We start from the raw sequence: 13,114 nt of genomic DNA, 5'->3' as shown, positions 1-13,114 counted from the left end.
CACTTGCTTTATCAATGGTTGGATAATAGAGGTAGAAATTAGTTTAATATTGTCGTGTAAAGGGACACGGTAGCTCAGGGGCTAAGACACTGAGCTTGTCGATCAGAAAGATCGGCAGCTCAGCAGTTCGAATCCCTAGCACCGCTTAATGGAGTGAGCTCCCGTGACTTGTCCCAGCTTCTGCCAACCTAGCAGTTCGAAAGCACATAAAAAATGCAAGTAGAAAAATAGGCACCACCTTTGGTGGGAAGGTAACAGTGTTCCGTGCGCCTTCGCCGTTGAGTCATGCTGGTCACACGGAGACCAGGGGTGGGGTCTGGCTTCTTCTACTGACGGTTCACTCAGGGATGTGCTTCGGGCATACATGTGCTTGATGCGCACAGTAGGTAACAAAAAAACAAGATGGAACCAATAGAACCAGTTCTGGGGCATGGCCAGCCGAATTACTACTTACTCGGCTGAACCGGTAGGAACCCACCTCCGACGGAGACATCTTTAGACAGTGCTGGCTCTTCGGCTTTGAAATGGCGGTGGGCACCGCCCCCTAGAGTCGGGAACGACTAGCACGAGGGAAACCTTTACCTTTATTGTCATGTAAACAAATTGACTCAGACAAAGCACTTATTGCACATAAAGAGAAAAGAGATAAATGAAATTAAAAACAACAGCAAAAAAGATAGGACTTCAACTCCCAGAATTCCTCAGCCGGCAATGACGGTTTGAGGAATTCTGGGAGTTGAAGTCCACACCTCTTAAAGTTACAGTGTTGTTTTTTTTAAAACTTCTTCGGATCTGGTAATATTCATTGTAGAGTCTGCGGCTCACCCAATGTAGATGATATCGTCTGGGCCACCCACGATCACCCAGGAACAGCTGCTGGAAGTCATCACGCGGCCCGAAGGGCTACGGATTTGGCCTTGCGGTTCTTTCCGGACATCGGGATAGCCTGGGCAAACAGCTGCCAAGGCGGAAAAAAAGAGAGTCAGAAGAACGATGCCCCCTCTGTATTTTTTCTAGCTCTTTGGCTCCTCTCAGACTCCTCCTCTTTTGGTCACTTTTTAATCCTTGTTCCCACACAGGTTCATTTAGTGACGGTTCAAAAGTTACAACGGCACTGGGAAAAAACAGGCCGTTTTTCACACTCATTTTTCACACTTGTGAAGCGAGCTTTGCCGCAGGGCGCGGCCCACCATTGTTCAGCGAATCACCGCGGCTGGGAAGCTAGTCACGCGGTTGTTAAGTGAATCGATCTTCCCCCATTGATTTGGCTTGTCAGAAGGTCGCAAAAGGGGATTTGCGCCCCGCCCCGGGTGGCACAGCAAACCATCATAAATATGAACCATTTGCCAAGCGACCGAAGTTTGATCACGTGAACAGGAGGCGACGGTTATAACTGGACAAGCCGCCTTTTTCAGGGTCGTTGTAACTTTGAAAATGGTCACTAAATGAATGAAATTGAGGCCTGGCTTGGAAAATGCACCTTCTCTGGGGCAGCCCACACCCTCTAGAATCAGGTCTCCACCCCGTCCCAGATCTGGATGGCCCCCCACTCTGCTTGGTTCAAAAGCAAGGAAAATTCAATAAGACTTGGGGAAGGGGGGGGGTGAGACCTCCTCCTTGCTAAACTTTTATTTTTAATTCATTGTATTATAATTTTTTGCTTTCATCATTGTGTGCCTCCCAGAGTTCAGAAACAGCATATAAGATTAATATATAATACTAGCTGACAACCTGGTATTTATTTATGGGGGGAAATGTCCGGACCAAATGTCATTTCTTATATATATATATAATTTTTATTTTTTTTAATAAACACAAATGCCTTAAAATCATCTTCCATTACAAATTGTAGAAAGTGTGTCAATCGGTTACAAAACTTTCGTGCATCCCTTCCACCGTCATCACCGATGATTCATATCAAGTTATATATTTTGCACCACATATATTTATATATATTGCTATCATCATACCTCATCCTTCATATGAATATAGTTGTTTTAACGTCCCTTTATAACAAACGTTCCAAAATTTAAAACAAAACCACATAGTGGCATTCCCGTATCTATTTTCAATATCATCTAACCACATTATACCTTTATATTCCTAACAATAACAATGTGTGTGTGTATGTATGTATGTATGTATGTATGTGTGTGTGTGTGTATGTATGTATGTATGTATGTATGTATGTATGTATGTATGTATGTTGTATTTGTGCTGATAAATAAATAAAGGGAGACTAGTGTAGATCTATTTCAAACTATTTAGCTCTCATCAGCTAGCCATACCCTTACTGGGATTTGAACCTGGGCTATATTACATATTGGGCAGATGTCTTAGCCATTAGGCCACAGGCTCTGATCCGTTATCAGCCAAGCCAGGGTGAAAGGTATCTATTAGATACCTTTAGCCAAGCCAGGGTGAAAGGTATCTTTCACCCTGGCTTGGCTGATAATGGACCAGAGCCTGTGGCCTAATGGCTAAGATACCTTTAGCCAAGCCAGGGTGAAAGGTATCTTTCACCCTGGCTTGGCTGATAACGGATCAGAGCCTGTGGCCTAATGGCTAAGACATCTGCCTAATATGTAATATAGCCCAGGTTCAAATCCCAGTAAGGGTATGGCTAGCTGATGAGAGCTAAATAGCTTGAAATAGATCTATACTAGTCTCCCTTTATTTATTTATCAGCACAAATACAAGCAAATGTAACAAAAAGGCAACAGTAAAAATATTGGGTTTCTGCCTGGATGGTCTCTTGTGACGAGCCGAAGGACAGAGAATGGAAGTAGTGATCTTCCTCCCATATTTGGGCATACCGGGGGTTGTAAAATCTAATATATGTATATGTATATGTATATGTATATGTATATGTATATGTATATGTATATGTATATGTATATGTATATGTATATGTATATGTATATGTATATGTATATGTATATGTATATGTACATGTACATGTATATGTATATGCATGTATGTATGTATGTATGTATTGGTTTGGTAAGTTTGAAGTTTAATTTTATTTATAGGACTCCAGGCGGCTTACAGAGAGGGGAAAAAAGAAAATAAAGAAAATAAAAATAAAATAACAAGTTAAAAAAATAAGATAAGAGGAAATTTGGTAAAAAACTTAAATGGTGGAAAAAAAGGGGAAAAAGTAAGTTTAAACTTAGTCGAACTATTGTTAAATAAATGACTGATAATGATAATAATGTAATAATTTGTATTGACATGATAAAAGGGAAATTGGATATAAGTTGTAAACAATGATTAAGAGGTTTAAAATTTTTGTTATTAAACATAATTAATTTTTTATTTTGAAATTTTAAACCTCTTTTCTTAATCATTGTTTACAATGTATATCCAATTTCCCTTTTATCATGTCAATACAAATTATTACATTATTATCATTATCAGTCATTTATTTAACAATAGTTTGACTAAGTTTAAACTTACTTTTTCCCCTTTTTTTCCACCATTTAAAATTTTTACCAAATTTCCTGTTATCAAACCAATACATACATACATACATACATACATACATACATACATACATACATACATACATACACACACACACACACACACATATACATTGTTATTGTTAGGAATATAATCTAACGGTTGGGTTGGCAATATATAAATCATGTAACAATGCTGCACCAGTTTTTTTAAACCATACAGTAAAATGTGATTGGTTGCTGTTTTCCTCAATCGGCCATAAGAGGGAGCCAGAAGGACTATTAGCTCTCTGCTTCGTTAGATGCTGGGCTGATCTGATCTGAGTGTTTTGGAAGCTGGCTGTTAGAAAGTGCCATGAGCTACTGTAAGTTTTGCAACTGCTAGCAAACTTTGAGTAGTGAACTGATTATATGATACTGGACTATGTTATTTGGATTATCCCTTAACTGAAAGACATTGATGACTGACTGTCTTAACTATGTATGACTTGGACTGTTTGATGGACTCTGATACCTCTATTTCCACGAAAGTAAAAGCCTATTTAAACTGCAGTGTCTCTGTATGCTGGTTTGTGTGTTCTCCAACACAACTCTCACAACGCTTCGCTGAACGTACTCGCTCTCCCGACGGGGAGCTTACCTAACAGTTATCATTATCCATTATTTATCTAACTTTATCCATTATCACTACCTTTTTAACACAATGCTCTAATTTTAACAAAATCTTTAGATTTTGCTTTAATCATTGTTTACAATTTATATCCAATTTCCCCTTTATCATGTCAACACAAATTGGGAGAAAGGAGCTGATGTCGCGACGGTACGACAATTTCTAATGTTGGATTCCCCCCCCCCCTTACCAGAGGGAGCCCCCTTGTGGAGTACTGTGAAGCCATGGCAACTCCACTGCACTGTACAGTAGAAGCCATTTTGCGGCAGAACGTTAGAAGCCACTTTAAGCCACAACAGGTTGTATCTTAACAGAATACACACTCCGAGGGGTTTTAGGGGCGTCTTTACCCCCTACAGTAATTTTCTCCAGAGAGTAAGTCATCTGTGTACCAAGTTTGGTTGAATTTGCTTGAGGCGTTCCAGAGTTATGCTGGAACATACACAAACATTTTTATAGAGAGAGAGAGATAATGGATATAATAAGTTTATATAAACTTATAGAATAAGTTTCTGTAAGAAAAATAATACATTATAATTTATTCTTCTATAAATAGAATAAATGATTATTGCTAATCTGGTTCCCTCCTTACTAGTCTTACTTACACGTACGTGAGGAATTACTTTCCACAGCCTGAATGACACCTAAAAGAAGGGAAAACAAGAATGAATTAACATTTTAGACCAGTCTTTCTCCATCTCCCTATGGAACGATCTACCCCCAGAGATCCGGACCCTCCCCACTCTCTCGGCCTTCCGAAAGTCCACTAAGACCTGGCTATTCCTTATAATCTCAGCCATTATAAGGTGCGTGGACTTCAATTCCCAGGATTCCCCAGCCGGAGTCCTGTGAAGCCATGGCAACTCCACTGCACTGTACAGTAGAAGCCATTTTACGGCAGAACGTTAGAAGTCATTTTAAGCCACAACAGGTGGTATCTTAACAGAATACACACCCCAAGGGGTTTTCGTCGGGGAATTCTGGGAACTAAAATCCAGCCGACTCAAAATGGCCAACACACACGCTTCTAGATTAATTTGCTTCCCCAACCCTGCATCTCACACAGGTCCTTATGAACTTAAGATCGTGGTTTGAGATGGTGGTTTTGACAGCTCATCCCCAACATTTTCGTTGTAGTCATGCCAAGATATGTGGTCCTTTCCTTCGCCTTATTATTGAGTCCGCCATCTTCCCCTCCGTAATTGTCTGGTTTGGTTCTGCAACCCAACAGATACAGACTTCAGAGGAGAATCAGAACTGGAGAAAAAAATCGTTACGGCCAGCCTGCCTTCCGTTGAGGAGCTGCACACTGTACGAGTCAAAAAGGGGGCCGTGAAAATATTTACAGACCCCCTCGCATCCTGGACATCAATTGTTTCCACTTTTACCCTCAATGCTACAGGGCACTGCACACCAAGACAACTAGACACAAGGACAGTTTTTCCCCCCGAACGCCATCACTCCGCTAAACAAATAATTCCCTCCCCACTGGTCAAACCATTGTCTGAGGCTACATTGCTGTTACTATTAGTCTTCTCATGGTTCCCATCATGAGAGCCGAGGTGGCGCAGTGGTTAAATGCAGCACTGCAGGCTACTTCAGCTGGCTGCAGTTCGGCTGTTCAAATCTCACCGGCTCAAGGGTTGACTCCGCCTTCCATCCTTCCGAGGTGGGTAAAATGAGGACCCGGATTGTTGTCGGGGGCAATATGCTGACTCTGTAAACCGCTTAGAGAGGGCTGAAAGCCCTATGAAGCGGTATATAAGTCTAACTGCTATTGCTATTGCTATCACCCATCTCCTCCCACTAAGGAATGCAGGACTGTAATTTTGCTGCTTTTATTCTTATGATTTATATTGATATTGATTGTTTCCTGATGGCTTATTTGCACCCTGTGGCTCATTAAGTACTTTACGTTACGATTCTTGACGAATGTATCTTGTCTTTTTATGTACACTGAGGATATAATTAATTAATTCGTAATTTAATGAGCTTATATGCCTCCCAATCCCGGAGGGCGGCTTACAAATACGAAATAAAATAACATTACAAATAGGGGAGAGAAACAAAAACCGTTTTAAAAACACAACATACATTTGGCTTAGCTGGGGGTTGGATCTGATTTATAGATCAGCAACCCCAGACAAATTCTATTTGATTCTATTCTAGTCTATTCTTTTTTTTTTTTGGCAATTTTTATTTTATTTTTAAACATTAAAAAAAAACATTAAAAAATTCTCATCCATTACCTACAGCGTGTCGTTTCGGTTACAAGTGTATTTTGCATCCATATTCCCAATTACATACACAACCGCAGATTTTCCGTCTAATCTAACTAGATGCCTCACTTTCATTGTACAACGTACATATTCCGTTACGATTAATATTTCTTTCTTTTTCAATCAACCGAATTCCCTTACGTTCTTGATTGCCTGTTTAATAACGATATACCTTTATATAATCCCTTATCCCATTTATGAAGTGAGCATTTCGAACACCTTGTTGAAAAACGAAGGAATGACATTTTTTGTTGGAATGGATGATGTACATACTCGATGGACGATTGGTGGGATTATACATAATTGAAAATAGTGATATATAAATATAAACAGTCGGTAAATTCTTTTATACTATTCTATTCTATTCCATTCCATTCCATTCAACTCTACTCTATTCCTTTTCAACCAGGTAGCCCTGCCACCAAGGGTGTGATTTCTTAGTGGTCTCCTTTCCCTAAGCTATTTGCTGAAAACTAGGTGCAATAGCACCTAGTACAAGGTTCAATAGCAATAGCAATAGCAGTTAGACTTATATACCGCTTCATAGGGCTTTCAGCCCTCTCTAAGCGGTTTACAGAGTCAGCATACCGCCCCCAACAACAATCCAGGTCCTCATTTTACCCACCTCGGAAGGATGGAAGGCTGAGTCAACCCTGAGCCGGTGAGATTTGAACCGCTGAACTGCAGATAACAGTCAGCTGAAGTGGCCTGCAGTACTGCACCCTAACCACTGCGCCACCTCGGCTCAAGGTTTGCCTTGTCCCTGTGAATTCCCCACTCAGATCTGTTTATTTCTTTTTTTTTTTTCCAATAAAAGAGTTTTCACATTTTTTCCCTGGTTATTTTTCCTGGATCATGCCAACCCAGATCTAGGCTGCATTAACGGAGGGATAGAAATCAAGATCATGTAAAGTGTTAATGCCACTTGAGAAGGCCTCGGTAAGGCCACACTTGGAAGGCTGCATCCAGTTTTGGTCACCACAATTTTTCAAAGATGTGGAGACTCTAGAAAGAGTGCAGAGAAGAGCAACAAAGAGGATTAGGGGACTGGAGGCTAAAACATAGGAAGAACGGTTGCAGGAACTGGGTACGTCTTGTTTAATGAAAAGAAGGACTTGGGGAGACATGATAGCAGTCTTCCAATATCTCAGGGGCTGCCACAAAGAAGAGGGAGTCAAACTATTCTCCAAGGCACCTGAGGATAGAACAAGAAGCAATGGGTGGAGGAGATCTTATAGACTGTTTTAGATCACCATTGAACGTTTATCCATTAACATAAATTTACTATGATACTAATAGAGAAATAATAACCATAACTAGGATAAATAACCAGGCCATAGAAATGCTAATGTATTTTTTAGGTGATTGTCAAGTAGAAATGTTAATATCTCTTAGATTGACCTAGATGTCTAATGTTTATTTTCCTAGCACGTAATTAACTAATTTGGGATTGAGGGAAAAGCCCTATAAATCTTATTAATAAATCATTGTTTAAAGATGGCTGTAAAGTTATAATATTGTGTGGGCTGGAGAGGAGAGGTGGGATAAACAGTAAATAACCCTAAGTTAATTACAATAATAACAATGAAATGTTAATGGACAATATTTAATGATACATACAGGCGTGACCCGTCAAAAGCGCGTTCCACAAAAGCGCGGTCGACGAAATTGCGTATGTGATGTCATCACAATGCGACGAAAAAGATCGAAAAATTGAAATAAAAATTAAATTACAGCAAGCCGATTCACATAAAGGTAAGGGTTAGGTTAAGGGTTAGGGTTAGGTTAAGGGTTAGGGTTAGGGTTAGAGCGTTAGCGTTACGTTTAGCGTTAGGTTAAGGGTTAGCGTTAGCTTTTTCGTTATGTTAAGGGTTAGGTTTAGGGTTAGGTTTAGGGTTAGGTTAAGGGTTAGGTTTAGGGTTAGGTTAAGGGTTAGGTTTAGGGTTAGGTTTAGGGTTAGGTTTGGGGGGGTTAGGGGAAGGTTTTAGCTTTATTTTTACATTTTTTGATCTTTTTCGTCGCGCTGTGATGACGTCACATACGCGCTTTCGTCGACCGCGATTTTGTCGTCCGCGGTTTTGTGGTAGAACCCATACAGGTGTGTTACGGCGTGGGGGGGATGCTTAGATATCTTACTTAACCGAATTAATTTTAGAATATGCGTGACCTGTCAAAACCGCGGAGGACAAAATCGTGCTCGACGAAAGCGCGCATTTGACGTCATCACAGCGCGACGAAAAAAATTAAAAATTGAAATAAAATTAAAATTAAAGCAAGCCGATTCACATAAATGTAAGGGTTAGGTTAAGGGTTAGGTTTAGAGCGTTAGGGTTACGTTTAGCATTAGGTTAAGGGTTAGCGTTAGGTTTAGCGTTAGGTTAAGGGTTACGTTTAGGGTTAGATTTAGGGTTAGATTAAGGGTTAGGTTTAGGGTTAGGTTTGGGGGGGTTAGGGTAAGGTTTTCGCTTTATTTTTACATTTTTCGATCACAGCGCGATGTTTTCGTCGCGCTGTGATGACGTCAAATGCGCGCTTTCGTCGAGCGCGATTTTGTCCCCCACGGTTTTGTGGTGGAACCTAGAATACGTTATAAAGGTGCAATGTTATTGGAGATCTATTGAAATTGCAAATGAACACCAGTAGGTGGTTGTGTCTTCTAATATAAATGATTCTAGATAAAAACATGTTTAAACAAGGGTAACCAAATGAGAATTATGGTACAGGGATAGTAAAATACATAACTTTTCTTTCTTGACTTAAAATGAATGAAGCATATGTAAGGACTGTGGTCCCCGCCCGAATGATGAATGAATGTTGCTTACTATTTTTACTTCTATGTATTGTTGTGTCTATTGTCTGTACCCTCCCTTCCTTATTTTGTGTAAGCCGCCCTGAGTCCCCTTAGGGAAAAGGGCGGCCTATAAATGCTAATAAAATGAAAAAAATGAAAATGAAATGAAGAAACGCACGGAATATATTTGGAACCAATCGATACGCTTTCAACAAGATGTAACGAAAGATGGGGTTTTTTTTTGTTTAACTAAAACAATAAAAAAAAATTCTCAAAAAAAAGAAGAAGCAATGGGTGGAAACTAATCAAGGAGAGAAGCAACTTAGAACTGAGAAGAAATTTCCTGATAAAGAGAATAGTGAACCAGTGGAACAGAAGTTGCCTCCAGAAGCTGGAGGTTTTTAAGAAGATACCGGACAGTCACTTGTCTGAAATGGTCTAGGGTCTCCTGTCTGAGCAGGGGGTTGGACTAGAAGATCTCCAAGGTCCCTTCCAACTCTGTTATTCTGCTACTTTTATTAATCAGTGGAATGACTTGCCTCCAGAAATTGTGGGTGCTCCAACACTGGAGGTTTTTAAGAAGAGATTGGGGAACTAAATGGCCGAAATAGTAGAGAGTTTCCAGCCTGAGCAGGAGGGTTGGGCTAGAAGACCTCTAAGATCCCTTCCAACTCCGTTATTCTATTACTGCATTATAAATTTCCCAATCCATCCTACTATAACATTCAGATTTGGGGATGCCTCATTGTTCTTAACATGGAAGGTTGGACTACTAAGGAAATCACCTCCACTAGACCGATTAGATCCCACAGATTAGACCTCCTCCGAATTCCATCCGCCGGCCAGTGTCGACTGGCGACTACCCGGAGGAGAGCCTTCTCTGTGGCTGCTCCGACCCTCTGGAACGAAATCCCCGTGGAGATTCGAACCCTCACCACCGACAGGCCTGGGGCTAAAGAGCTGTTGCCCCCGTCTCGAATGGTATGACTGTTGTGTGTTTTTAAATTATGCATTGTTATGTTTCGTTTTTTAATTTTTTGTCTGTACCCCCCTTCCCTGATTTGAATTGTGAGCTGCCCTGAGTCCCCTTTCGGGGGGAAAGGGCGGCATATAAATATAATCAAATCAAATCAAATCAAATCAATCAATCAAAAATCTGCACCCCTGGAATAAACAGAGAAGAAGAAGAAAAAATCACTGCATTCAGTTTTGGTCACCGCACTATAAATAAGATGTTGAGACTCTAGAAAAAGTACAGAGAAGAGCAACCAGGATGATGAGGGGACTGGAGGCTCAAACATACGACGAACGGTTGCAGGAACTGGGCATGGCTAATTTAATGAAAAGAAGGACCAGGGGAGACAGGAGAGCATCTTCCAATATTTGAGGGGCTGCCCCAGAGAGGAGGGGGGGTCAAGCTATTTTCCAAGGCACCCAAAGACCAGACAAGGAATAATGGATGGAAACTGACCAAGGAGAGATTCAACATGGAAGTAAGGAGATGTTTTCTAACAGTGAGAACAATCAACCGATGGAACAGAAGTTGCCTTCAGAAGTTGTGGGAGCTTCATCCCAAGAAGAGATTGGACTGCCATCGGCCGGAAATGGTGTAGGGTCGCCTGCTCGGGGAGTGGGGGGTTGGGGTTGGACTGGATGACCTCCAAGGTCCCTTCCAATTGTGTTCATCTGTGAAAGATCTAACAAGCAAGGCGTGGAAAGGCGGAATCAACACGCCGTCACCAACCAAAACAAACTACAAAACCGGAAGCCACTTGCTTAAGAATGAGGTCGATCTGCCTTCCCAACTCCTGACCTTCAGCGCTGACTTCGGAGAACCAGGGGAAAGGGGAAAAGGGGGGGGGGGAAGGTTAGGTTTCCTCTGCAGCCCTCGAGGGGAGGAAGGGGGGAAGAGAAAAGGGGGGGGGAGTGGTCTCCTTGGCCCAAAGCTAATCTATCAACTCCTACCAGACTGGGAAGCATGGGAAATGGGGGACTGTGAGAAATGAAGGGGGATTGTGAGAATCAAGGGGGGACAGTGGGAAATGAAGGGGGATTGTGGGAAATCAAGGGGGATTGTAGGAAATGAATGGGGATCATGGGAAATGAAGGATTGTGGGGAAATCAAGGGGGACGGTGGGAAACGAAGGGGGATCATGGGAAATGAAAGGGAACTGTGGGAAATCAAGGGGGACCATGAGAAATCAAGGGGGGTCTTGGGGAATGAAGAGGATTGTGGGAAATCAAAGGGGATTGTAGAAAACGAAGGGGGATCAGGGGAAATGAAGGGGGATTGTGGGAAATCAGGTGGGAAAGTAGGAAACAAAGGGGGTTCATGGGAAATTAAGGGGGACTTTGGGAAATTAAGGGGGATCATGGGAAATCTAGGGGAATCTTGGGGAATGAAGAGGCTTGTGGGAAATCAAGAGGGAACGTGGGACATCAAGGAGGATCTTAGGGAATGAAGAGGATTCTGGGAAATCAAGGGTGGACGGTGGGAAATCAAGAGGGATTGTGGGAAATTAAGGGGGACTTTAGGAAATCAAGGGGGAGCATGGGAAATGAAGGGGGAGCATGGGAAACAAAGGGGGAGCATGGGAAACAAAGGGGGATCATGGGAAATCAATGGCGACCGTGGGAAATTAAGGGGGATCTTGGGGAATGAAGAGGATTGTGGGAAATGAAGGGGGAGCATGGGAAACAAAGGGGGATCATGGGAAATGAAGGGGGATTGTGGGAAATCAAGCGGGAAAGTGGGAAATCAAGGGGGATCTTAGCGAATGAAGAGGATTCTGGGAAATCAAGGGGATTGTGGGAAATGAAGAGGGATCATGGGAAATCAAGAGGGATCATGGGAAATCAAGGGGCACCGTGGGAAATTAAGGGGGGAACATGGGAAACAAAGGGGGAGCGTGGGAAACAAAGGGGGATTGTGGGAAATCAGGCGGGAACGTGGGAAATCAAGGGGGAATGAAGAGGATTCTGGGAAATCAGGGGGGGTTATGGGAAATTAAGGGGGACTTGGGGAAATCAAGGGGGACCATAGGAAGCAAAGGGGGATCATGGGAAATGAAAGGGAACTGTGGGAAATGAAGGGGGACCATGAGAAACCAAGGGGGATCTTGGGGAATGAAGAGGATTGTGAGAAATCAAGGGGGAACGTGGGAAACGAAGGGGGATCATGGGAAGTGAAGGGGAACTGTGGGGAATCAAGGGGGACCATGAGAAATCAAGGGGGATCTTGGGGAATGAAGAGGATTGTGGGAAACGAAGGGGGATCATGGGAAGTGGGGAATGAAGGGGGACCGTGGGAAAATCAAGGGGAGGGGCGTGGGAATTCAAGGGGACCGTGGGAATGAAGGAGAATCATAGGAAACCAAGGGAAAGTGGGGGGGGGAATGGAAAGTGGGGGGGGTTCGCTCTCACCCAGCAGGAGCCCCAGCAGAATGAGGCAGGGGGCACCCCTCCTTTTCCACGGGAGGGGCTGTCGGGCGCCCATCGCCCTCCGGATTGGAAAGGAGAGGAGGCTGATCTTCGGCCGGGTTTGGTTGCTTGGTCGGTCGGTCGGCTCGATCCCCCCCACCCCTCGCTTCTCCCTTTCAATCGCCCATCTTCTCGGAGTCCGCCGGCTGCGCTGGGCGCTGGAGGTTCCACCAGTCTGTTGTTTTGGGGGGGGGTTTCTCCTCCTCCTCCGGGCGGCCCCCTCCCCGCTGTTGAGAAACTTTGTTTTCTCCCCGGAGCTTCCGGGCTTTGGCAACTTTGTCAGCCGGGGAAGGGCGGGCGGGGAGGTGGGGGGAGAGCAGCTACGTGACGCCGCCTCTTCCTCCGCCGGGCCCATCCCGCATCTGCGTTCACACGCGCTTACTCCTCCCTTTCCCTCCCTCCCTTGATCCGGGCATCGTGGCTGGGGAGG

At 43.1% G+C, this 13,114-nt stretch overlaps 1 protein-coding gene across 1 annotated transcript in view; it reads right to left on the bottom strand.

Moving 5' to 3' along the window:
• LRP10 (LDL receptor related protein 10) overlaps positions 1-12,974 on the bottom strand; it is a 27,729-nt gene extending 14,755 nt beyond the window's left edge. Inside the window, exons 1-3 of the mRNA XM_014068308.2 lie at positions 12,628-12,974; positions 4,740-4,778; positions 826-958 (exon numbers count right to left, since the gene is read on the bottom strand). Coding sequence (XP_013923783.2) covers positions 826-958; positions 4,740-4,778; positions 12,628-12,700 — 245 coding nt within the window. The 5' untranslated portion in view covers positions 12,701-12,974. The remainder of the gene's footprint in view (positions 1-825; positions 959-4,739; positions 4,779-12,627) is intronic.
• Positions 12,975-13,114: the final 140 nt, after the last annotated feature.

Source organism: Thamnophis sirtalis, unplaced genomic scaffold (genome assembly GCF_051295495.1).
Source record: "Thamnophis sirtalis isolate CommonGarterSnake01/CBP01778 unplaced genomic scaffold, rThaSir2_p1.2 scaffold_4, whole genome shotgun sequence".
NCBI classification, from domain to species: Eukaryota; Metazoa; Chordata; class Lepidosauria; order Squamata; family Natricidae; genus Thamnophis; species Thamnophis sirtalis.
This window is presented reverse-complemented; position numbering and strand designations above follow the sequence as displayed.